General features: G+C 37.8%; 1 protein-coding gene across 1 annotated transcript in view; it reads right to left on the reverse strand.

Moving 5' to 3' along the window:
• The window catches only part of LOC133551686 (fibroblast growth factor 1-like), an 819097-nt gene that overhangs the window by 451107 nt on the left and 341974 nt on the right, over positions 1 to 26016 (reverse strand). Inside the window, exon 2 of the mRNA XM_061898656.1 lies at positions 2031 to 2088. Coding sequence (XP_061754640.1) covers positions 2031 to 2088 — 58 coding nt within the window. The remainder of the gene's footprint in view (positions 1 to 2030; positions 2089 to 26016) is intronic.

The raw sequence follows: 26016 nt of genomic DNA on the forward strand, positions 1-26016 counted from the left end.
TATCTCAGGCACAATTGGGTGGAAGGCGGTGTACACCCTGGACAAGTCGCCACCTCATCGCAGGGCCAACACAGATAGACAGACAACATTCACACTCACATTCACACACTAGGACCAATTTAGTGTTGCCAATCAACCTATCCCCAGGTGCATGTCTTTGGAAGTGGGAGGAAGCCGGAGTACCCGGAGGGAACCCACGCATTCACGGGGAGAACATGCAAACTCCACACAGAAAGATCCCGAGCCCGGGATTGAACCCAGGACTACTCAGGACCTTCGTATTGTGCGGCAGACACACTAACCCCTCTTCCGCCGTGCTGCCCTGTAGCCATCTAACGTCTTGGAATTGCAACTGTACTCAAAGTCCACTATATAATACTTGCATATGAGACTGTAAGAAAAACTATATATAACAACTGGGCAGAACAGTTATTGTAATCAGCTCATTTTTATATTTGAAATTAAAAGTAGATTTGATTATTTAACAAAATAACATGTATTAAGACATGAACACACAAAAAAAGTACAAAGAATTGGTATTGTTGAGTACCGGGAATTGGTGCTGTATTGGTTAAAGTGTGAAAGTTACCCATCCTGAGTGCTCACATGACTTTCTTTATGTTTACATCAACTAATGCTTTACAAGCAGGGATGTCAAACTAATTGGACTTTCATTTCTCAGGTCTGTACCAGGGGCGTCACTAGACCTAATACTGTACTGGGGCACACCTGGGGCACAAATAATTCATGTGAGCGTGCAAAGAGCGCAAGCAAAAACATTTTTAGCACTTATTTATCATAAAAAATACATACATAGTGCTTTAAACTATGAAATCATATCAGGTTATGTTGTATGGATCTTTGATTAACCACCTGAAATTAACTAATGCATTTGGCCTACTTGTGCACTTTTTACTCCAGACTTCTAAACTGCTACTGGTAAAAGCAAAAAGGAACAGCAATGAATCTTTTTGAAATATATATTGCAGTAATCATCTGCAAATTTAACATCTACAAAAGTAAAACAAAAAATAAAGCACCCCTACATCTCTGGGTTCTTTTATATTATTTAATTTCCATTTATGGCAATGTGGCTAATCCTATTTCAGATACACAAAGCTATAAAATATACACAAAACAATAAAGCCACAGTAGTAGAATAAATGAACAACTGTTGTGTGTCTGTTCAGGGAATCATTTTCTGGGAAGTAAACTGTAACGTTTCGTTTTCATTTTTGCAAAGTGGTCAATCACTCTGGACAGACATGGAAATATTACAGTAACTGTTATACAGTTGACCAGTGGTTCCCAACTGCTGGGTCGTGACATAAAAGTGGATTGTGTGTAATTTTCAGTGAGTCACAGTCAGATGTGTGAATGAAAAAAAAAAGTTTAGGGAGAAAAAAATCAAATTGTGGCAACAAAACCAGATATTTTTAGCCATTTTTCTAGTGACTATTAGTGAGTATTTTAGCAAAAGGCAAACCGACTAACAAGTTGGAGGAGGACTCAGGACAGACATGGAAATATATTTTTTTTAAATCTAAATGAGGCAACAAAACCCGATATTTTCAGCCATCTTTCTGAAAACAAATACAGAAATGTTACTATTTTTTCTGGAAACAAAACCAGATGCTTTAGCTGTAGCCATTTTTCTGGTGACAAAACAAGATTATTTTAGTCAAAGTCACACCGATTAACAAGACAAGTCTACTGTGCTATTTTTCTGTGAAATAAACTTGAATGATTTAAAAATTTGGCTCACGACTTGATGATATGGAAAAATGTTTTTCTTCCTGAAGATAAACCATTTGAGAAGCACTCAACTCACACATGCTTACTCCAAATCATCATTGATGCAGAGGTCCTGAGCAGACAATAACCAACATTATGTTTCATGTTCATTGGAAATTCCCCCGACAGCTCGTACAGCAAATGAATATGTTTGTCTTGATACAAGGAATAACGTTAGCTAACTTAGCATCAACTTAAGACAATGATGTTGCCTAGCTAGCTAGGACTTCCCTTACATCTCTCATTCCTCGCTGCTTCTTCCCTGCTGCCGGCGAATAACTTTCTTAAATCCATCTAGGAGTTACAGTTTGAGTCATATCAAAATCAAAATAATATAATTAACAAATTGTTGTTGGCTAACGTTACCTACCTCAGCAGTGATTCTCATCTCTCTCTCTCTCTCTCTCTCTCTCTCTCTCTCTCTCTCTCTCTCTCTCTCTCTCTCTATCTCAACTGAAATCTGGATCCACACATGAATAAATTACCATATTAATTATCCATGTGCTCATTGTCACGTGGAGTGAATATAGTAGCAATCAATTACCATACTAAGTAGTATGTGCGCTGTTGTCTATGTTATGTAGATTCAAAACTCTGAAGCATTTTTTTTTATTGGTGAAATTTTTACAGGGGCATTGCAGATCAACACTGGGGCACGTGCCCCAGTGAAATCTGTCTGGCGACGCCACTGGTCTGTACACCGTGTCCTATACGGTCCTGAACAGGCCATCATTCTACTTTTCCTTCCATACAGAAAAGGAGACCTTTAAATATCAATAAACTTGACTCCATCGCCCATTTACCTCTCTTTTGTCCAAGATGAGTTATTTTTGGCACATTTGGCCACCAATAGAATTGTGCGCCTCCCATCTTTCCTCACGCTTTGAATCATCTCAGCACTCGACAGCCCGTCTTATTGCACTTAATACCCAAACAAAATGGAAAGTGCTGCAGAGGGTAATTGAATTTGAGTTCGGGTGTTGTCATAATTGCCTTCTTTTGTAGCCTCTCCGCTGTAATCCTGCTGTCTCCGCCTGACTGCATGAGTGGATTTACATATTGAGTTCCTTTTATTGCGTTTCGCCGAGCCAAATTAAGAAGCATAAAAAATAAAAAAAAAGATCAAATAGTTTTATCTAAATGCAGAACATTTTTGGAAGTAATGAAAAGAACATTCCTTGAGAACATTTATATCCTTTTTTATTCCTCTAATTACATCTGCTGTTAGTCTTCAATATGACTTCTGCACAGCTCATGGATTAGTGGCCACGTGTTTAGCGGCTGCTTTAGCTGGGCTAAAATAATCTGCCACTCAAACGGAGATTTCAAAAACCTCGCCAAGTGTGTGGAATAGTGTGATGGAAAAAGTGGGCAAAAATCATTTTAGCATCCAGGAGAGATCAAACCCGCATCACGATGCCACACAATCGTGACAAAGAAGTTGGAAAGGTGGCAATGAATACTGCTAAAGTTGAGGAATGCTCATCAAACACTTATTTGGAACATCCCACAGGAGTGCAGGCTAATTGGAAAAGGTGGGTGCCATGATTGGGTATAAAAACAGCTTCCCAAAAATGCTCAGTCTTTCACAAGAAAGGATGGGGCGAGGTACACCCCTTTGTCCACAACTGCGTGAGCAAATGGTCAAACAGTTTAAGAACAACGCTTCTCAAAGTGCAATTGCAAGAAATTTTGGGATTTCAACGTCTACGGTCCATAATGTCATCAAAAGGTTCAGTGAATCTGGAGAAATCACTCCACGTAAGCGGTATGGTTGGAAACCAACATTGAATGACCAATCCCTCAGACGGCACTGTATCAAAAACTGACATCAATATCTAAAGGATATCACCACATGGGCTCAGGAACACATCAGAAAACCACTGTCACTAAATACAGTTCGTCGCTACATCTGGAAGTGCAAGTTAAAGCCCTACTACGCAAAGTGAAAGCCATTTATCAACAACATCCAGAAACACCGCCGGCTTTTCTGGGCCCGAGATCATCAAAGTGGAAGAGTGTTCTGTGGTCTGACGAGTCCACATTTCAAATTGTTTTTGGAAATATTTGACGACGTGTCATCCGGACCAAAAGGGAAGCGAACCATCCAGACTGTTATCGACGCAAAGTTCAAAAGCCAGCATCTGTGATGGTATGGGGGTGCATTAGTGCCCAAGGCATGGGTAACTTACACATCTGTGAAGGCACCATTAATGCTGAAAGGTACATACAGGTTTTGGAACAACGTCATTTTCATTCACGCCCCTGCTTATTTCAGGACGACAATGCCAAGCCACATTCAGCAGATGTTACAACAGCGTGGCTTCGTACAAAAAAGAGTACGGTACTTTCCTGGCCCGCCTGCAGTCCAGACCTGTCTACCATCAAAAATGTGTGGCGCATTATGAAGCGTAAAATACGACAGCGGAGACCTTGGACTGTTGAACGACTGAAGCTCTACATGAAACAAGAATGGGAAAAAATTCCACTTTCAAAGCTTCAACAATTAGTTTTCTCAGGTTCCAAACGTTTATTGAGTGTTGTTAAAAGAAAAGGTGATGTAACACAGTGGTGAACATGCCCTTTCCCAACTACTTTGGCACGTGTTGCAGCCATGAAATTCTAAGTTAATAATTATTTGCAAAAAAAGAATTAAGTTTATGAATTTGAACACCAAATGTCTTGTCTTTGTGGTGCATTCAATTGAATATGGGTTGAAAAGGATTTGCAATTCATTGTATTCCCATTTATATTTAAATGTAACACAATTTCCCAACTCATATGGAAACAAGGTTTGTAAATAAAAGCACTCAAAAATGCATCACAGCACATCATAGCAATCTCCAAGAATTGTGCAAATACGCCCCCTAGAGGATAGGAGTAGCATATATGTTCCCCTCCAATCAATGATTGCACTCTACAATGAAGTGTCAATTAATCAATATTCACTTGCCATGTTTTCTTTTGTTATTGTTCTCTTCTATTTTTTGTACTGCACTTTGTGTTTGAAACTTTCCGGTGCATGAAAAGTGCTATATGAATAAAGTTTGATTTTGATGATAAATCAATGCCTCACCTTAAATAAATTAATCTTTATTTAACCCCAGCTAGACACAATAGGTAAGTAAGTAAGTGTTTCACATGGTTAAAAAAAACCCAGCACAAACTAAATAAGCATATATCATGATGCAACAACAAAGACATTGCAAATAAAATACATATGATATACAATTTAAAAAAATCACTACTATAAAAAATAAACAATTTATTACTGGAATGCACACTTAAACAAGGTGTTATCATTAAGTCGCTCTGATTGAATGAAAGAATGACTTATTCTACCATGACAATAATAATAATAATGTGTAGGAAAATAATTGATTCACTCTGACTTATATTATTTATATACCATTCATGAAACTAGTCAGTAAGATTTTTTTTTGGCAGCAGTCACATGTTATTTAAAAAGGGAAATTTTACATTACTAATTTGTATCATTCAATCCATCCATCCATTCATTTTCTACCGCCTGTACCTTTTCAATTACATAGAAAAAAAAAAATCCCACTTAAGAAATCATGGAAATCAAATGAGTCCGTTCCAGAGTCAAACTGTCACCCTCATTTAAAGTTAAAATTAAAGTGCCATGATAGTCACACACACACACCAGGTGTGGCAAATTTATTCTCTGCATTTGACCCATCCCATTGATCACCATCTGGGAGGTGAGGGGAGCAGTGAGCAGCAGCGGTGGCTGCGCCCGGGAATCATTTTGGTGGTTTAACCCACAATTCCAACCCTTGATGCTGAGTGCCAAGCAGGGAGGTAATGGGTCCCATTTTTATAGTCTTTGGTATGACTCGGCCGGGGTTTGAACTCACAACCAACCGATCTCAGGGCGGACACTCTCACCACTAGGCCACTAGCTTATTTACTTTTCTTAACTCATTATGTTTCTATTTCAGCGAGCAAAATACTTTACAATTTATTATACACACACACACGCACGCACACACGCACGCACGCACGCACGCACGCACGCACGCACGCACGCACGCACGCACGCACGCACGCACGCACGCACGCACGCACGCACACACACACACACACACACACACACACACACACACACACACACACACACACACACACACGCACACACACACACACACACACACACACAAAAACAACAACTGTAAAATGTTGACTATAAATATCATGTTAGACCGCTCGACATCCATTGCTTTCCTCCTCTCTAAGGTTTTCATAGTCATTATTGGTCACCGACGTCCCACTGGGTCATTATTGTCACCGATGTCCTACTGGGTGTGAGTTTTCCTTGCCCTTATGTGGGCCTACCGAGGATGTCGTGGTGGTTTGTGCAGCCCTTTGAGACACTACTGATTTAGGGCTATATAAGTAAACATTGATTGATATAACAATGTATTTAATATTTCTTAAAAAATGAATAAAATTACATTGTAACTTGAATTTTGAATAATTCTATTTCAATACTTTACCATAACAGGCTTCAGATTTCCTCAGATAGTGGTAAATGGGGGTATTTTCATTCAACTACAGAGAGCACCAGGCGTTCAGTGAAGGTAAGTTGTCCACAGTACTAGAGAGGAGACCTTTTAAAGTACACATAAGTTAATAGAAAGAGTTTTATTTCATAGTTTTTTTTCATAAAAATGTACATACTTATGAAAAATACACACTATATCTCTGGAACACTCTCCATGTTCAAATTGCTTCCACAGTGGAGTGTTTTAAGTCTCGTCTTAAGACCCACTTTTATTCTTTGGCTTTTAACACTACGTGAGTTGTGTGGTCCTCAGTTGTCCTCTGTTTTTTATACACTCTGATTTCTATTTTACTGTTTTAATTGAGTTTACCCTTTAAAATTGTTTTTAATCATATTTGTTTTTTTTTATTGTTTTTTATATTGGTTTTATATTTATTTAGTTTTTGTTTTTATTCAGTCATTGGTGGAGCCTAATATTGTTTTTTAATATTGTTTTTAACATGGCTGGGCAACACTTTGGAACGTTGTTGTTGTTTAATGTGCTCTATAAATAAAGTGGATTGGATTATATAAAACATATTACATTGCTTAGTAATAACTGGTATCTTAATACGTACTTTAAAAATTATAATCAAATTCGTATTTGTATTTATGATAATGAAAGCTTCAAAATGTAAATTTTCTCACTTTTCCTAAACTATATGCACAAAATATGTTAAAAATAATTACATTACATCTGATTAAATGAGGGTGACAGTTTGACTCTGGAACAGATTAATTTGATTTCTATGATTCCCTATGGGGAAAAAAATACAAAAATAAAAATCAGAATGATACAAGTTAACAATGTGTAAAAATAACATTTGACTGCTGACAAACGTCTAAAACTCCTAATAAATACATGAGTGGAAATCAAGTGAGGAATATCCATCCATCCATTTTTCTACTGCTTATCCCTTTTGAGGTTGCGGGGGGTGCTGGAGCCTATCTCAGCTGCATTCGGGCGGAAGGTCGCCACCTCATCGCATGTCTGAAACTCCTAATAAATACATTGTGTGGAAATCAAGTAAGGAATATGACAGTATTAATTGATTGCATATTGCCACAAATCATAGCAAACCTAAGATACTGTGCTAGGATGCCCCCTAGTGGCTGTGGGTGTAATAGGTATGACGTCACACTGAAACAAGCGGAATATTTTCTCTTACAAGTTGGGATCCTTGAGCAGTGGCGTTGCTAACAAGCACAATTAAAAAGTGGGGTATTACATTAGAAAAAAACGTGATTTTTAATGAATCATGCTCGTAAAAATGTTGGGGTGTGCATGCACACAAGAAATCAGCCTGTTTGCTCTTCTCCCCCAAATTAGTTTTAGCTCAGCGATTCAGTTCTGCGCTCATTTGTTATCGGCGATGACGAGAAGGAAAGTCGATGTTTCCAGCGATATTACAGGATGTTGGCATCTTAGGAGTTGGTTGGCTCGCCGTCAACATCTTTAAATACGATTCACGCCAAGTTCTTCACCTCATTTGATGCCACGATCAATCAGGATGGATTCTGGCAACACCCTTCATCCCACGCTCAATTTACTTGCATTAAGAAGTGCTAATAAGCAATGTTTATTGCAACTTGTGACATAGCCACCCATCTAAAAGGGCTTCTTTGCTTTTTAAAGTACACTTACAGTAGTAACCATAACATTATCTAATAAGATATTCTTAATACCTGCGATGAGGGGGCGACTTGTCCAGGGTGAACCCCCCTTCCGCCCGAATGCAACTGAGATAGGCTCCAGTGACCCACCGCAGCCCCAATAGGGACAAGCAGTAGAAAATGAATGGATGGATATACTTAATACAAGAGTGGGAAACCCCTATTTCTTTTGGTAATGTTATGAAAGCAGCAGATTGTCAGAGTTAGTTGGTGGCGAACCCCAAGATGCACAGATGGAGGCAGGCATTGAATAAGAAAACATGATTTAATTAAAACTAAAGAATAAACAAAAGGGGTATAACAAAAAGTGCGCACGTGGCTGATAACAAACAAAAGGAGCTTAGCATGAAAGCTAACAAAAACAAAAGGCTTTGCATGGAGGCTAGCATAAACAGAACAGGGAACAGAAGTCGTTAAGAGTTGTACAAAGACAAAATAGGAAGCAGGGAACCAAAAAACAGTAAGCTACAAACATCTAACGAATTATAGCATACCGCTACGCTGCAAAGACACGACACAACAGGAGCGACAATACAATACGTGACAATAATCCAGCACTGACTGGAGGAACAAAGCGGGTACAAATAGGAGCGGACTGATTGACACCAGGTGTGGCCGGATGCCAATCAGCCGCAGCTGAGGGTAAACAGCGCCCAGGGAGAAACACAGGAAACAGACAAAATAAGAGCGCTGACAGGAAACACTACACACACACAGAGGAAACAAAGACAAATGCAGAGGAAGAAACTAAGACATAGACAAACTGTCAGGGGCAAGCCTGTCACAGATGACATAATTAAGTTGCAAAATAATTACAATAAATTGTAAATTGTGAATTTATTTTGGAAGTAGGTCAAATATGATGATTTGATTCTAATTCTAAAATAAAAAAGGTCATAATAGTATGAGAAATAGGTCGACTAATAATATATTTGTAATACATACAAGTAAGAAAAAAGTTGTTGCCTGATTTTACAAAAAAATCATTATACAATACTCATATTTTTATTAAATAGAAGAAAATGCAATAAACTAAGAATACAGATGTAATATTGAAAAAGTGTCTAAATTTGCGAAAATAAAGTTACGATATTAAGGTTGACTAGTGTTGAATGGTTCACAAAAAAGTTTGTTGATAAAAATGTATTTTGGTTGTCCTGTATTTTATTATGATTATAAAAGCATGATCAACAAATTATTATTCAATAATTAGAAAGAAAGAGTTGCAATAGTATGAGAAAAAACACAAATAATCCTAATAAATCCCGATTTTATTTTTTAGGAAAAAAATGAAATGAAAGAAAGATGTCATAATGCTGTCAGAAAAAAATTCTACTCAGAATAAAGTTGGCATATAAGAAAAATCTCATCAAAAATTTAATGGAAAATAATAGTAATTTTAACCTGAAAGATATCATCATAAACTGATGACACAATTTTATTGTAATGATTTTATTAAATCATTGAACAAGAATAAAGTTAAAAAATAAATTACTAATTAAATTGGTAATAAAAATGTATGTTTTGTTTGCCCAAAGTATTTTTCCTGTTTTCTTTACATTATATGATTTACAATTTAGAGGCAATGATCACAAAATCATCATTTGATCTTAAAATATGTCAAAGTAAAAAAAATAAAAAATAAATAAACAGCAGAAAAAAGATATTGTAGTGATTAAAAATAAAAAAAATCTCAATGTCTTTTAGGGAAAAGTTAAAATTCAACAACTTTTTTTTTGTTGGATTATGAAAGAAAGCAGTATCAGATTTTTAAAAGAAAAGTAATTTATACCAGAAAAAATTAAATTGTGCATGAAATATATAATTATACAATTTAATACTTTAAAAAAAATATTAAAGAAGAATACATTTGAAAGTGAAAGCTTAACAATAATTTAAGATTTCCAGCTAAATATTGGTAAATTCTTCACAAATAGGTTTGATACAAAAATAGCTATCTTTAAGGAAAACTGTACTTTTATAAAAAAAATTACCAATCGTTCACAATCATTATGACAGACATCACGACAGATGGATTTTTAAAAATGCAGTCTAACTTATAAATGAACGTAAATACATGTCCGCTTACAGAGGTCCACTATTCCGCTCATAAAACCCAATAAAAAACAAAAAACCAATCCAAAAAGTGCCAACAATACTGTATGCCACCTCTGCAGTGACAAACATCATCCCCCCACTTGAACTGTGTCAACAACGTGGGAAGAAGCTTACGGTGTTTTTTTTTTTTTACGAGAATGAACAATGTCAAGTCCTTTGAGAACAGCTTTGGCCTCGTTACCTTTCCTTCACAAGGCAGGAAGCGACAGTCACATCTTTCTTTAACGCTGAGCTTTACAGTGCGGAGGTGGCGGATTATTAAAAGTTGTCGTCAAAGCAGATCGGAATACATCTACTCTTCATGGCAACCATATACAAGAGCGACACCTTGAACTCAAACCTCGGAATCTTCATTTTCCATGGGGTTTTATTCCTCCTGATTGAAAGATGTGCTGGTGATAAAGTGAAAATATGGCTTTTAATAACAGAATTTGTGTGTGTGAGTATGAGAAAAGTCTTTATGATGACGAGATTACGCACATTTATGTTTTTAAAAGCGGCAGTTAGAGTACGGTGTGAGCTAAATTTCCACTGAGATCCCACATGACCTTTCCCCTCTGGAGCGCTGGAGAGACATTGCTTAGCAACATCTCATCTGCTGGCTTTGCTACATCAACAATCAAAATCCCATTAGGCCCCTATTTCCCCTCCAAAGAGTGACGTCAGCCATAAAGGAGAGCGAGAGAAAGAAATGTTTAATTTCCTTGTTTGATTGTTGGAACTCTCACAGACAGTAATTTATGTCAAATACGATACATTTCGCAAAAATGACAAATCAAATACAATAAAAAGTTTCCTAAAACTATTCTCTCTTTGCGACATTTTTATTATTTACCTTAAAAAGCCTAATGGTGTGGAAATTCACTTCCTCATAACTAAACAATAATGTTACAATATTTAAAAACTAACAAGAATATTGAAATAACTAGGATAACTAGGATACAAACTAAATTAATTATATATATATATACACACATATATATATACATATATATATATATATATATATATATATATATATATATATATATATCCATCCATCCATTTTCTACCGCTTATTCCCTTTTGGGGTCACAGGGGGCGCTGGCGCCTATCTCAGCTACAATCGGGCGGAAGGCAGGGTACACCCTGGACAAGTCGCCACCTCATCGCAGGGCCAACACAGATAGACAGAAAACATTCACACTCACATTCACACACTAGGGCCAATTTAGTGTTGCCAATCAACCTATCCCCAGGTGCATGTCTTATATATATATAAGACATGCAGGGGTGTGGGAAAAAATCGATTCGAATACGCTGTGCGATTCAGAATCGATTCTCATTTTTTTTTAAATCGATTTTTTTGTTGTTGATATTTTTTAAATTTATTTTATTTATTTATTTTTTTTCAATCCATCCCACAAACCATTACACAGCAATACCATAACAATGCAATCTAATTCCAAAACCAAACTTGATCCAGCAACACTCAGAGCTGCAATAAACAGAGCAAACACGACACAGAACAAACCAAAAGTCCATCCATCCATCCATCCATTTTCTGCCGCTTATTCCCTGTCGGGGTCGCGGGGGGCGCTGGCGCCTATCTCAGCTACAATCGGGCGGAAGGCGGGGTACACCCTGGACAAGTCGCCACCTCATCGCAGGGCCAACACAGATAGACAGACAACATTCACACTCACATTCACACACTAGGGCCAATTTTAGTGTTGCCAATCAACCTATCCCCAGGTGCATGTCTTTGGAAGTGGGAGGAAGCCGGAGTACCCGGAGGGAACCCACGCATTCACGGGGAGAACATGCAAACTCCACACAGAAAGATCCAAACCAAAAGTAGTGAAACAAAAATGAATATTATCAACAACAGTATCAATATTAGTTATAATTTCAGCATAGCAGTGATTAAAAATCCCTCATTGACATTATCATTGGACATTTATAAAAATTAAAAAAAAGAACAATAGTGTCACAGTGGCTTACACTTGCATCGCATCTCATAAGCTTGACAGCTCACTGTGTCCAATATTTTTACAAAGATAAAATAAGTCATATTTTTGGTTCGTTTAATAGTTAAAACAAATTTACATTATTGCAATCAGTTGATAAAACATTGTCCTTTACAATTATAATATATATATATATTTTTTAATCTACTACTTTGCTTGCATGTCAGCAGACTGGGGTAAATCCTGCTGAAATCCTATGTATTGAATGAATACAGAATCGTTTTGAACCGGAAATATATCATTTTTGAATCGAGAATCGATTCAAATCGAAAAAATCGATATTGATACAAATTGTGACCCCAAAAATCGATATTGAATCGAGAATCGCGTTCAATCGAAAAAATCGATATATTCTCGAATCGCGACCCTGAGAATCGATATTGAATCAAATCATTGGACACCCAAAGATTCTCGGCCCTAATATATATATATAAATATATATATATATATATATATATATATATATGTATATATATATATATATATATATATATATATATATATATATATATATGTATATATATATATATATATATGTATATATATATATATATATGTAAATATATATATATATATATGTAAATATATATATATATATATGTAAATATATATATATATATACATATATATATATATATATATATATATATATATATATATATATATATATATATATATATATATCTCTCCTGATGATTGAAGGAACCCCTCATGAAACAGTTCTGTAGAGATGAAGTAGTCTTGTGATTTTTCCCACACCTACATATTGCGCTCTACCACGGTATCGAGCACTATTCTCTGGATAATCCAATCAAGACATATGTATATATATATATATATATATATATGTATATATATATATATATATATATATATATATATATATATATATATATATATATATGTATATATATATATACATATATATATATATATATATATATAATTAATTTTGTAGTAGTAATTAGCAGGGGCGTCCATGAAAAAGACGGCGCTTAGATGGCAGCATATGTTGTTCCAAAACCTGTATGTACCTTTCAGCATTAATGGTGCCTTCACAGATGTGTAAGTTACCCATGCCTTGGGCCCTAATGCACACCCATACCATCACAGATGCTGGCTTTTGAACTTTGCGTCGATCACAGTCTGGATGGTTCGCTTCCCCTTTGGTCCGGATTACACAATGTCGAATACTTTCAAAAACAATTTGAAATGTGGACTCGTCAGACCACAAAACACTTTTTCACTTTGCATCAGTCCATCTTAGATGATCTCGGGCCCAGAGAAGCCGGCGGCTTTTCTGGATGTTGTTGATAAATGGCTTTCGAATGCATATTAAAGCTTTAACTTGCACTTACAGATGTAGCGACAAACTCTATTTAGTGACAGTGGTTTTCTGGAGTGTTCCTATGCCCACGTGGTGATATCCTGTAGAGATTGATATCGGTTTTTGATACAGTGTCGTCTGAGGGATCAAAGGTCATGGTCATTCAATGTTGGTTTCCGGCCATGCTGCTTATATGGAGTTATTTCTCCAGATTCTCTGAACCTTTTGATGATATTATGGACCGTAGATGTTGAAATCCCTAAATTTCTTGCAATTGCACTTTGAGAAATGTTGTTCTTAAACTATTTGACTATTTGCTCACGCAGTTGTGGACAAGGGGTGTACCTCCCCCCATCCTATGTTGTGAAAGACTGAGCATTTTTTGGGAAGCTGTTTTTACACCCAATCATGGCACCCACCTGTACCCAATTAGCCTGCACACCTGTGGGATGTTCCAAAATAAGTGTTTGATGAGCATTCCTCAACTTTCCAACTTCTTTGTCACGTGTTGCTGGCATCAAATTCTAAACATAATTATTATTTGCAAAAAAAATGTTTATCAGTTTGAACATCAAATATGTTGTCTTTGTAGCATATTCAACCGAATATGGGTTGAAAATGAGTTGCAAATCATTGTATCCATTTATATTTACATCTAACACAATTCCCCAATTCATATGGAAACGGGGTTTATATATATATATATATATGTACTGTATGTATATATATGTGTATATATATGTATGTGTGTATATATAAGTATATATGTATGTGTATATTTGTGAATGTGTGTGTATATGTATTTGAATGTGTGTATATGTTTGTATGTGTGTATATGTATATATATACAGTATATACACACACACACACACACACATATATGTATATATATACACATATATATATACATACACACACATTCATATATACACACATATATATATACACATACATATATATATATATACACATACTCGTGTATATATATATACACACATATGTATGTCTCTCTCTCTCTCGCTCTCTCTCTCTCTCTCTCTCTCTCTCTCTCTCTCTCTCTATATATATATATATATATATATATATATATATATGTGTATACATACACACATACATATTGACATACACATATATGACATACGTATTTGGAGTTGTGTTTGGATCGTACAATCTGACCGTAGTGATATCGATCCCATATCAGCATAAATCGTACTTTTATGTGGAATGTTAGAAAAGGTTTGGTCAAGTAAGATTTGTCAAACAGAACAATTGTAGGTATGAAAAACACTATCCTATTTATTTATTAATTGTCTGGAATGAACTTATGCTGTCTTTAAGTTGAAGTAGTGTGGCAATTGTTTTTATGGTTGACACCCAGTGGTCACAATAAGTAAGTGAAGCGCATGACGCAGTTGTCTGAATGACTCGGACACGTCTGATACTGGATACTTTCTAACATGCTTCTGCCTCGGATATTGTGTATGTGTAAGTAACATGTAGCTATAATTATTGGATACTTATCAACAAATGTCCTTTTTCAGACTGCAATTTAGTTCAAATAAAGACCTTTATTATGTATGTCTAGCTTGTGTGCTATTGTTTGCTTCGCTGTTGCGTAGCTGCAAGCTCCTGGTAGCCTATAGCCCACCATTTTTACTTTTTGAAAATGACCTGGCTGGTCCAGCTTTTCTACTGGACTGCTTGTATCAGAGATTTGAAATGCAAGCCAATATAATGTGATATTACAAACCCCGTTTCCAAATGAGTTGGGAAATTGTGTTAGATGTAAATATAAACGGAATACAATGATTTGCAAATCATTTTCAACCCATTTTGAGGTGAATATGCTAGAAAGACAACATATTTGATATTCAAACTGATAAACATTTATTTTTTTGCAAATAATCATTAAATTGAGAATTTGATGCTAGCAACACCTGACAAAGAAGATGGGAAAGGAGGCAATAAATACTGATAAAGTTGAGGAATGCTCATCAAACACTTATATGGAACATCCCACTGGTGTGCAGGCTAATTGGGAACAGGTGGGTGCCATGATTGGGTATAAAAGCAGCTTCCATGAAATGCTAAGTAATTCACAAACAAGGATGGGGCGAGGGTCACCACTTTGTAAGCAAATTGTCGAACAGTTTTAGAACAACATTTCTCAACTAGCTATTGCAAGGAATTTAGGGATTTTACCATCTATGGTCTGTAAAATCATCAAAAAGTTCATAGAATTTGGAGAAATCACTGCACGTAAGCGATGATATTACGGAATGTTGATCCCTCAGGCGGTACTGCATCAAAAACAGACATCAGTGTGTAAAGGATATCATCACATGGGCTCAGGAACACTTCATAAAACCACTGTCAGTAACTACAGTTGGTCACTACATCTGTAAGTGCAAGTTAAAACTCTACTATGCAAAGCAAAAGCCATTTATTAACAACACCCAGGAACGCCGCCGGCTTGGCTGGGCCCGAGCTCACCTAAGATGGACTGATGCAAAGTGGAAATGTGTTCTGGGGTCTGACGAGTCCACATTTCAAATTATATTTGGAAACAGAGGACGTGGTTTCCTCCAGCACAAAGAGGAAAATAACCATTCGGATTGTTAGAGGCGCAAAGTTCAAAAGGCAACATCTGTGGTGGTATGGGGGTGTATTAGTGCTCAAGGCATGGGTAACTTACACATCTGTGAAGGCACCATTATTGCCGAATGGTCCGTACAGGTTTTGGAGCAACATATGTTGTCATCCAAGCAACGTTATCGTGGACGCCCCTGCTTATTTCAGCAAGACAAACAGCGTGGCTTCGTAAAAAAAGAGCGCAGGTACTTTCCTGGCCCGCCTGCAGTCCAGACCGTTCTCCCATCGAAAATGTGTGGCGCATTATGAAGCGTAAAATACGACAGCGGAGACCCCGGACTGTTGAACAACTGAAGCTCTACATAAAACAAAAATGGGAAAAAATTCCACATTCAAAGCTTCAACAATTAGTTTCCTCAGTTCCCAAACGTTTATTGAGTGTTGTTAAAAGAAAAGGTGATGTAACACAGTGGTGAACAAGCCCTTTCCCAAATACTTTGGCACGTGTTGCAGCCATGGATTTCTAAGTTAATTATTATTTGGAAAAAATAAAAAGTTTATTAGTTTGAACATCAAAAGTTTGTCTTTGTAGTGCATTCAATTGAATTTGGGTTGAAAAGGATTTGTAAATCATTGTATTCCGTTTATATTTACATCTAATACAATTTTCCAACTCATATGGAAAATGAGTTTGTAGTATTGGATTGGAACACCCTTAGTTACAGTACCAAATAACAACCTAAACCGCATGCCAACTACTTCCACAAGATGGCGGCGCCCGGACGGGCTGCGCTCTCGAGGAGCTCCTGCTAAAGATGGAACATTTGGCAGAAATACCGGACAATTCCACAAACTTTATGGCTGGCTCACATCGTGGTCACTCCGTGATCACGTACGACCGCCAGACACTTCTGGATGTGGACGAATCGGGCCGTTTTGGACTGATAGACACTTGCGTGCTAGACTTGCTAACTAGCATGGGAATACATCGGCGGCTACATCCAGCGGCCTGTGAAGCAGGGGAGTCTAGTAGCAGCGGGGGCCGTCTACGGAGCAGACGCCAGCGGTGCGATCGGAAACGCGGATGTCGAGCGGGGCTAAAAACAAAGCAGAAGGCTAATCCCCACAGAACACCACTTTCCTCCATCCCGAAGACGGATTTAGATGGAAAATGCGAGACTACTGGTCTGGGTAAGGAGTCTGTTAAATTAGAACAAGTTTTTTCTGCTTTGAGTGTTTCAGAGTTGGACATGTGTTTTACTGAGGTGGCTAACTATCATGCGTGCAGTTTATCAAAGCAACAAACAAACAATCGGAAAATCCCCGTTACTGAGGTGGCTAGCCATGATGCGTGCAGTTTATCAAAGCAACAATCAAACAATCGGAAAATTCCTGTCGTATCAATTCCTAGATATGGTCGTAACTATACTAAATGCACTGGGCATAATAAACACAACATTATTAATATTGCTACTACGGATAATTTGATCAAAAACTCCCTAAAACAGCCCACTACCTATAATATAGGTTTTTTAAACATAAGATCATTGTCTCCTAAAACGTTGTTAGTTAATGATATTATCAGAGACAACAATCTTAACGTCATCGGTCTCAGCGAAACCTGGCTTAAACCAAACGACATTTTTGCGCTAAATGAGGCATGTCCTCCTAACTTTACACATGCGCATATTGCCCGTCCGCTCAAAAGGGGTGGGGGGGGTCGCACTAATATACAACGAAAACTTTAACCTTAGTCCTAACATAAATAATAAATATAAATCGTTTGAGGTGCTTACTATGAGGTCTGTCACACCGCTGCCTCTACACCTGGCTGTTATCTACCGCCCCCCAGGGCCCTATTCGGACTTTATTAATGAATTCTCAGAGTTCGTTGCTGATCTAGTGACACACGCCGATAATATAATCATAATGGGGGACTTTAATATCCATATGAATACCCCATCGGACCCACCGTGCGTAGCGCTCCAGACTGTAATTGATAGCTGTGGTCTCACACAAATAATAAATGAACCCACGCATCGCAACGGTAATACGATAGACCTAGTGCTTGTCAGGGGCATCACCGTTTCCAAAGTTACGATACTCCCGTATACTAAAGTATTGTCCGATCATTACCTTATAAAATTCGAGGTTCAGACGCATGTTCGTCAAACTAATAATAATAATACCTGCTATAGCAGCCGCAACATTAATACAGCCACAACGACAACTCTTGCTGACCTACTGCCCTCGGTAATGGCACCATTCCCAAAGTATGTGGGCTCTATTGATAACCTCACTAACAACTTTAACGACGCCCTGCGCGAAACCATTGATAACATAGCACCGCTAAAGTTAAAAAAGGCTCCAAAAAAGCGCACCCCGTGGTTTACAGAAGAAACTAGAGCTCAGAAATTATTATGTAGAAAGCTGGAACGCAAATGGCGCACGACTAAACTTGAGGTGCACCATCAAGCATGGAGTGATGGTTTAATAACTTATAAACGCATGCTTACCTTAGCTAAAGCTAAATATTACTCAAATCTCATCCACCGTAATAAAAACGATCCTAAATTTTTGTTTAGTACGGTAGCATCGCTAACCCAACAAGGGATTCCTTCCAGTAGCTCAACCCACTCAGCTGATGACTTTATGCAATTCTTTAGTAAGAAAATTGAAGTCATTAGAAAGGAGATTAAAGACAATGCGTCCCAGCTACAACGGGGTCCTATTAACACTGACACGATTGTATATACGGCGGATACTGCCCTCCAAAATAGTTTCTCTCGTTTTGAGGAAATAACATTAGAGGAATTGTTACAACGTGTAAATGGAATAAAACAGACAACATGTTTACTTGACCCTCTTCCTGGGAAACTGATCAAGGAGCTCTTTGAATTATTAGGTCCATCAGTGCTAAATATTATAAACTTATCACTCTCCTCGGGCAGTGTTCCCCTAGCATTCAAAAAAGCGGTTATTCATCCTCTTCTTAAAAGACCTAACCTCGATCCTGACCTCATGGTAAATTACCGACCGGTGTCTCACCTTCCCTTTATTTCAAAAATCCTTGAAAAAATTGTTGCGGAGCAGTTAAATGAACACTTAGCGTCTAACAATCTATGTGAAACCTTTCAATCCGGTTTCAGGGCAAATCACTCCACGGAGACAGCCCTCGCAAAAATGACTAATGATCTATTGCTAACGATGGATTCTGATGCGTCATCTATGTTGCTGCTCCTCGATCTTAGCGCTGCTTTCGATACCGTCGATCATAATATTTTATTAGAACGTATCAAAACACGAATTGGTATGTCAGACTTAGCCCTGTCTTGGTTTAACTCTTATCTTACTGATAGGATGCAGTGTGTCTCCCATAACAATGTGACCTCGGACTACGTTAAGGTAACGTGTGGAGTTCCCCAGGGTTCGGTCCTTGGCCCTGCACTCTTCAGCATCTACATGCTGCCGCTAGGTGACATCATACGCAAATACGGTATTAGCTTTCACTGTTATGCTGATGACACCCAACTCTACATGCCCCTAAAGCTGACCAACACGCCGGATTGTAGTCAGCTGGAGGCGTGTCTTAATGAAATTAAACAATGGATGTCCGCTAACTTTTTGCAACTCAACGCCAAAAAAACGGAAATGCTGATTATCGGTCCTGCTAGACACCGAACTCTATTTAATAATACAACTCTAACATTTGACAACCAAACAATTAAACAAGGCGACACGGTAAAGAATCTGGGTATTATCTTCGACCCAACTCTCTCCTTTGAGGCACACATTAAAAGCGTTACTAAAACGGCCTTCTTTCATCTCCGTAACATCGCTAAAATTCGCTCCATTCTGTCCACTAAAGACGCTGAGATCATTATCCATGCGTTTGTTACGTCTCGCCTCGACTACTGTAACGTATTATTTTCGGGTCTCCCCATGTCTAGCATTAAAAGATTACAGTTGGTACAAAATGCGGCTGCTAGACTTTTGACAAGAACAAGAAAGTTTGATCACATTACGCCTGTACTGGCTCACCTGCACTGGCTTCCTGTGCACTTAAGATGTGACTTTAAGGTTTTACTACTTACGTATAAAATACTACACGGTCTAGCTCCATCTTATCTTGCCGATTGTATTGTACCATATGTCCCGGCAAGAAATCTGCGTTCAAAGGACTCCGGCTTATTAGTGATTCCCAAAGCCCAAAAAAAGTCTGCGGGCTATAGAGCATTTTCCGTTCGGGCTCCAGTACTCTGGAATACCCTCCCGGTAACAGTTCGCGATGCCACCTCAGTAGAAGCATTTAAGTCTCACCTTAAAACTCATTTGTATACTCTAGCCTTTAAATAGACTCCCTTTTTAGACCAGTTGATCTGCCGTTTCTTTTCTTTTTCTTCTATGTCCCACTCTCCCGTGTGGAGGGGGTCCGGTCCTATCCGGTGGCCATGTACTGCTCGCCTGTGTATCGGCTAGGGACATCTCTGCGCTGCTGGTCCGCCTACGCTTGGGATGGTTTCCTGCTGGCTCCGCTGTGAACGGGACTCTCGCTGCTGTGTCTTGGATCCTCTTTGGACTGGACTCTCGCGACTGTGTTGTATCCATTGTGGATTGAACTTTCACAGTATCATGTTAGATCCGCTCAACATCCATTGCTTTCCTCCTCTCTAAGGTTCTCATAGTCATCATTGTCACCGACGTCCCACTGGGTCATTATTGTCACCAATGTCCCACTGGGTGTGAGTTTTCCTTGCCCTTATGTGGGCCTACCGAGGATGTCGTGGTGGTTTGTGCAGCCCTTTGAGACACTAGTGATTTAGGGCTATATAAGTAAACATTGATTGATTGATTGAATAAACATGTTTTCAAATCAACACCTCCAAACTTAGCGTTGAAGATAAAAAAAAAAACTAAAAAAATCTGATTTGACTTTGATTTGTAAAAAAATAAATAAATGATTATTTTTAAATGAAGCTCGTCAGTCAAACCACAAGCGTGCAAACGAACTGCAACCCAACAAAAAAAAAAGTGTCTTTAAATAAAGCTCACACAGCAGACTTCACTTTAATGTGCTTTTCTAAAAGCATCCGAAGGCGCCATTAAACCCTGCACATATAAAACCAGCACTTTTATCGGGGGTCGGGCTTATGCACTCTTTAATGAGGGAATCATTCAAGAAGAGTAATGTCACATCTACATCTTTTTTGGGGGATTTCTTTTTTTTTTTTTCAAACAAATGAACACTTGTTCCTCTGCACTGTGAACGTGTCACATTCTGCAGCGCCACCAACACCCACTGACTGACTTGCACGGCCAACTGCTTCCTCAGGCCCACATGGCGCAGGATGAATCGGGCGCCAGCGACAGACTGACGAGTGTGCAAATGGACTTATTCCCACGGTGAAATAAGCGGTGGAATAAGAAAAGGTGGGTTATTATCATTTGTCACCAGTTTATTTGACATGTTGAAAGGGGCGAAGGAGTCTGGAAATGGCATGCAGAGAACTACTGTAATAAAGATGTCAATCAAAACTCAGACTTCTACTAAGGGTCGGATTTTTGGCAAATGCACTCATAGTATACCTTCAAGTGTGCTTTCTCGGCAGGGACAAGACATTGATACAACGTTGACTATACATACATGTCCTTTAGAACTGACTTTGAAACAAATTTGCAAAATAATTGTCTTTGTAAACTAAGACAACTTGGTCGAATTAATTTCATTCATTAATTTATTTATTTATTTCAGGAAATGACATTAAAAAAATACAAAGTTGACAACACATATTAATATAAATTAATATAGTGTAATTTATACTACTATAAATTAATATAATACATGATTGTGCAGTTTTGCCTGAAAAGGAGTGGGAAAAAGATCACTTATTTAATCCCACCCCCGTTTCTCCATTCAGTGATTATTCCCATGAGTTTCACTGTTACTTTGTTTAAGTGAAGTGAAGTGAATTATATTTATTTAGCGCTTTTTCTCTAGTGACTCAAAACGCTTTACATACTGAAACCCAATATCTAAGTTACATTTAAACCAGTGTGGGTGGCACTGGGAGCAGGTGGGTAAAGTGTTTTGCCCAAGGACACAACCGCAGTCACTAGGATGGCGGAAGCGGGGATCAAACCTGCAACCCTCAAGTTGCTGGCACGGCCACTCTACCAACCGAACTATAAGGATTATAATACAAATGTTGTACCATATAGTGGCATTACCACAGGTTACACTGTAACAATAATTTGTATCAACAATGTAAGAAGAATGAATATACCATCCATCCATCCATTTCCGACCGCTTATTCCCTGGAGCCTATCTCAGCTACACAGGTACACCCTGGACAAGTCGCCACCTCATCTCAGGGCCAACACAGATAGACAGACAACTTTCACACTCACATTAGCACACTAGGGCCAATTTAGTGTTGCCAATCAACCTATACAACAATGGTAATAGACAAAATACCAACAATGGTAAGAGACAACATAGCAATAGTGGTGAGGAAACATTGAGCACATGATAACACTTTGAGACAGAGTACAACAGCAGGTCATATTAAAGACCCTTATATCTATATTTGAACCAGACCCCATGTTTGTAAAATAGTCTAAATCGATTAATAGTTTGGCATAGCTTGTGTTGTAAGTCTAGTTTGTTCCATAGTTTTACTCCGCATACAGACACACAAAAACATCAACCTGACATTGAATAAACATAGTCAGAAAGCATGTTGTATCAATGTTGTATGTGTGTTGCAGAATCTTCAATCAATCAATCAATCAATGATTATTTATATAGCCCTAAATCACTAGTGTCTCAAAGGGCTGCACAAACCACAACACAAACTACAACGACATCCTCGGTAGAGCCCACGTAAGGGCATGGAAAACTCACACCCAGTGGGACGTCGGTGACAATGATGACTATGAGAAACCTTGGAGAGGACCGCATATGTGGGCAACCCCCTCACCCCCTCTAGGGGAACCGAAAGCAATGGATGTCGAGCGGGTCTAACATGATACTGTGAAAGTTCAATCCATAGTAGATCCAACACAACCGTGAGAGTCCAGTCCAAAGTGGATCCAACACAGCAGAGAGAGTCCCGTCCACGGTAGAGCCAGCAGGAAACCACCCCAAGTGGTGGCGGATCAGCAGCGCAGTGATGTCCCAGCCGATACACAGGTGAGCGGTCCATCCTGGGTCCCGACTCTGGACGAGCGGTCCATCCCGGGTCCCGATTCTGGACAGCCAGTACTTCATCCATGGCCACCGGACCGGACCCCCTCCACAAGGGAGAGTGGGACAAAGGAAAAGAAGAAAAGAAACGGCCGATCAACTGGTCTCAAAAGGGAGTCTATTTAAAAGCTAGAGTATACAAATGAGTTTTAAGGTGAGACTTAAATGCTTCTACTGAGGTGGCATCTCTAACTGTTACCGGGAGGGCATTCCAGAGTACTGGAGCCCGAATGGAAACCGCTCTATAGCCCGCAACCTTTTTTTGGGCTCTGGGAATCACTAATAAGCCGGAGTCCTTTGAACGCAGAATTCTTGCCGGGACATATGGTACAATACAATCGGCAAGATAGGCTGGAGCTAGAACGTGTAGTATTTTATATGTAAGTAGTAAAACCTTAAAAAAACATCTTAAGTGCACAGGAAGCCAGTGCAAGTGAGCCAGTATAGGCGTAATATGATCAAACTTTATTGTTCTTGTCAAAAGTATAGCAGCCGCATTTTGTACCAAGAATCTTGGTTGGAAAAAGACCAAAATTCAATGGTCAAATTAATGTCACAACCTGGCATTGAGTAAACGTCGTCAAAAAACATGTTGTATTTGTGTTGTAGAATATTGGTTGGAAAATGACTAAATTTCAATACTCAAATCAACATCAGAACCGAACATTGATTAAACGTTGCCAAAAAGCATTTTGTGTCAACGTTATTTTTGTGTTGTAAAATGACCAAAATTCAAAGGTTAAATCAAGGTCTCAACCTGACATTGAAAAAACATTGTCAAAAAAGCATGTTGTATTTGTGCTGTAGAATATTGGTTGGAAAATGACCAAATTTCAATGGTCAAATTAACATCAGAACCAAACATTGATTAAACTTTGCCGAAAAGCATCATGTTTCAACATTGTATTTGTGTTGTAAAATGACCCAAATTCTAAGGTTAAATCAAGGTCTCAAACTGACATTGAATAAATGTTGTCAAAAAAGCATGTTGTATTTGTGTTGTAGAATCTTGGTTGGAAAATGACCATATTTCAACGGTCAAATCAATATCAGAACTGAACATTAATTAAACGTTGCCAAAAAGCATTATATTTCAACGTTATATTTGTGTTGTAAAATGACCAAAATTCAAAGGTTAAATCAAGGTCTCAAACTGACATTGAAAAAACATTGTCAAAAAAACACGTATTTGTGGTGTAGAATATCGGTTGGAAAATGACCAAATTTCAACGGTCAAATCAACATCAGAACCGAACATTGATAAAACGTTGCCAAAACGCATGTTGTTTCAACATTGTATTTGTGTTGTAATACGTCCAAAATTCAAAAGGTCAGATCAAAGTCTCAACCTGACATTGAATAAACATTGTCAAAAAGCATGTTGTTTCAACATTGTATGTGTGTTGTAAAATTTAGGTTGGAAAAAGACCAAAATTCAATGGTCACATCAACATCGGAACCAAACATTGATTAAATGTTGCCAAAACGCATGGTGTTTCAACTTTGTATTTTTGTTGAAAAATGTCCTAAATTCAAAAGGTCAAATCAAAGTCTCAACCTGACATTGAAAAAACATTGTCAAAAAAGCATGTTGTACTGTGTTGTAGAATATTTGTTTGAAAATGACCAAATTTCAAAAGTCAAATCAACATCAGAACCAAACATTGATTAAATGTTGCCAAAACGCATGTTGTTTCAACTTTGTATTTGTGTTGAAAAATGTCCAAAATTCAAAGGGTCAAAAGATAGTCTCAACCTGACATTGAAAAAACATTGTCAAAAACGCATGTTGTATTTGTGTTGTAGAATCTTGGTTGGAAAATGACCATATTTCAACGGTCAAATCAATATCAGAACTGAACATTAATTAAACGTTGCCAAAAAGCATTATATTTCAACGTTATATTTGTGTTGTAAAATGACCAAAATTCAAAGGTTAAATCAAGGTCTCAAACTGACATTGAAAAAACATTGTCAAAAAAACACGTATTTGTGGTGTAGAATATCGGTTGGAAAATGACCAAATTTCAACGGTCAAATCAACATCAGAACCGAACATTGATAAAACGTTGCCAAAACGCATGTTGTTTCAACATTGTATTTGTGTTGTAATACGTCCAAAATTCAAAAGGTCAGATCAAAGTCTCAACCTGACATTGAATAAACATTGTCAAAAAGCATGTTGTTTCAACATTGTATGTGTGTTGTAAAATTTAGGTTGGAAAAAGACCAAAATTCAATGGTCACATCAACATCGGAACCAAACATTGATTAAATGTTGCCAAAACGCATGGTGTTTCAACTTTGTATTTTTGTTGAAAAATGTCCTAAATTCAAAAGGTCAAATCAAAGTCTCAACCTGACATTGAATAAACGTCATCGAAAAAGCATGTTGTACTGTGTTGTAGAATATTTGTTTGAAAATGACCAAATTTCAAAAGTCAAATCAACATCAGAACCAAACATTGATTAAATGTTGCCAAAACGCATGTTGTTTCAACTTTGTATTTGTGTTGAAAAATGTCCAAAATTCAAAGGGTCAAAAGATAGTCTCAACCTGACATTGAAAAAACATTGTCAAAAACGCATGTTGATATTTGTGTTGTAGAATATTGGTTGGAAAATGACCAAATATCAATGGTCAAATCAACATCAGAAGCAAACTGATTAAACGTTGCCAAAAAGCAT

This window comes from Nerophis ophidion, linkage group LG04 (assembly GCF_033978795.1).
Source record: "Nerophis ophidion isolate RoL-2023_Sa linkage group LG04, RoL_Noph_v1.0, whole genome shotgun sequence".
Taxonomy (NCBI): domain Eukaryota; kingdom Metazoa; phylum Chordata; class Actinopteri; order Syngnathiformes; family Syngnathidae; genus Nerophis; species Nerophis ophidion.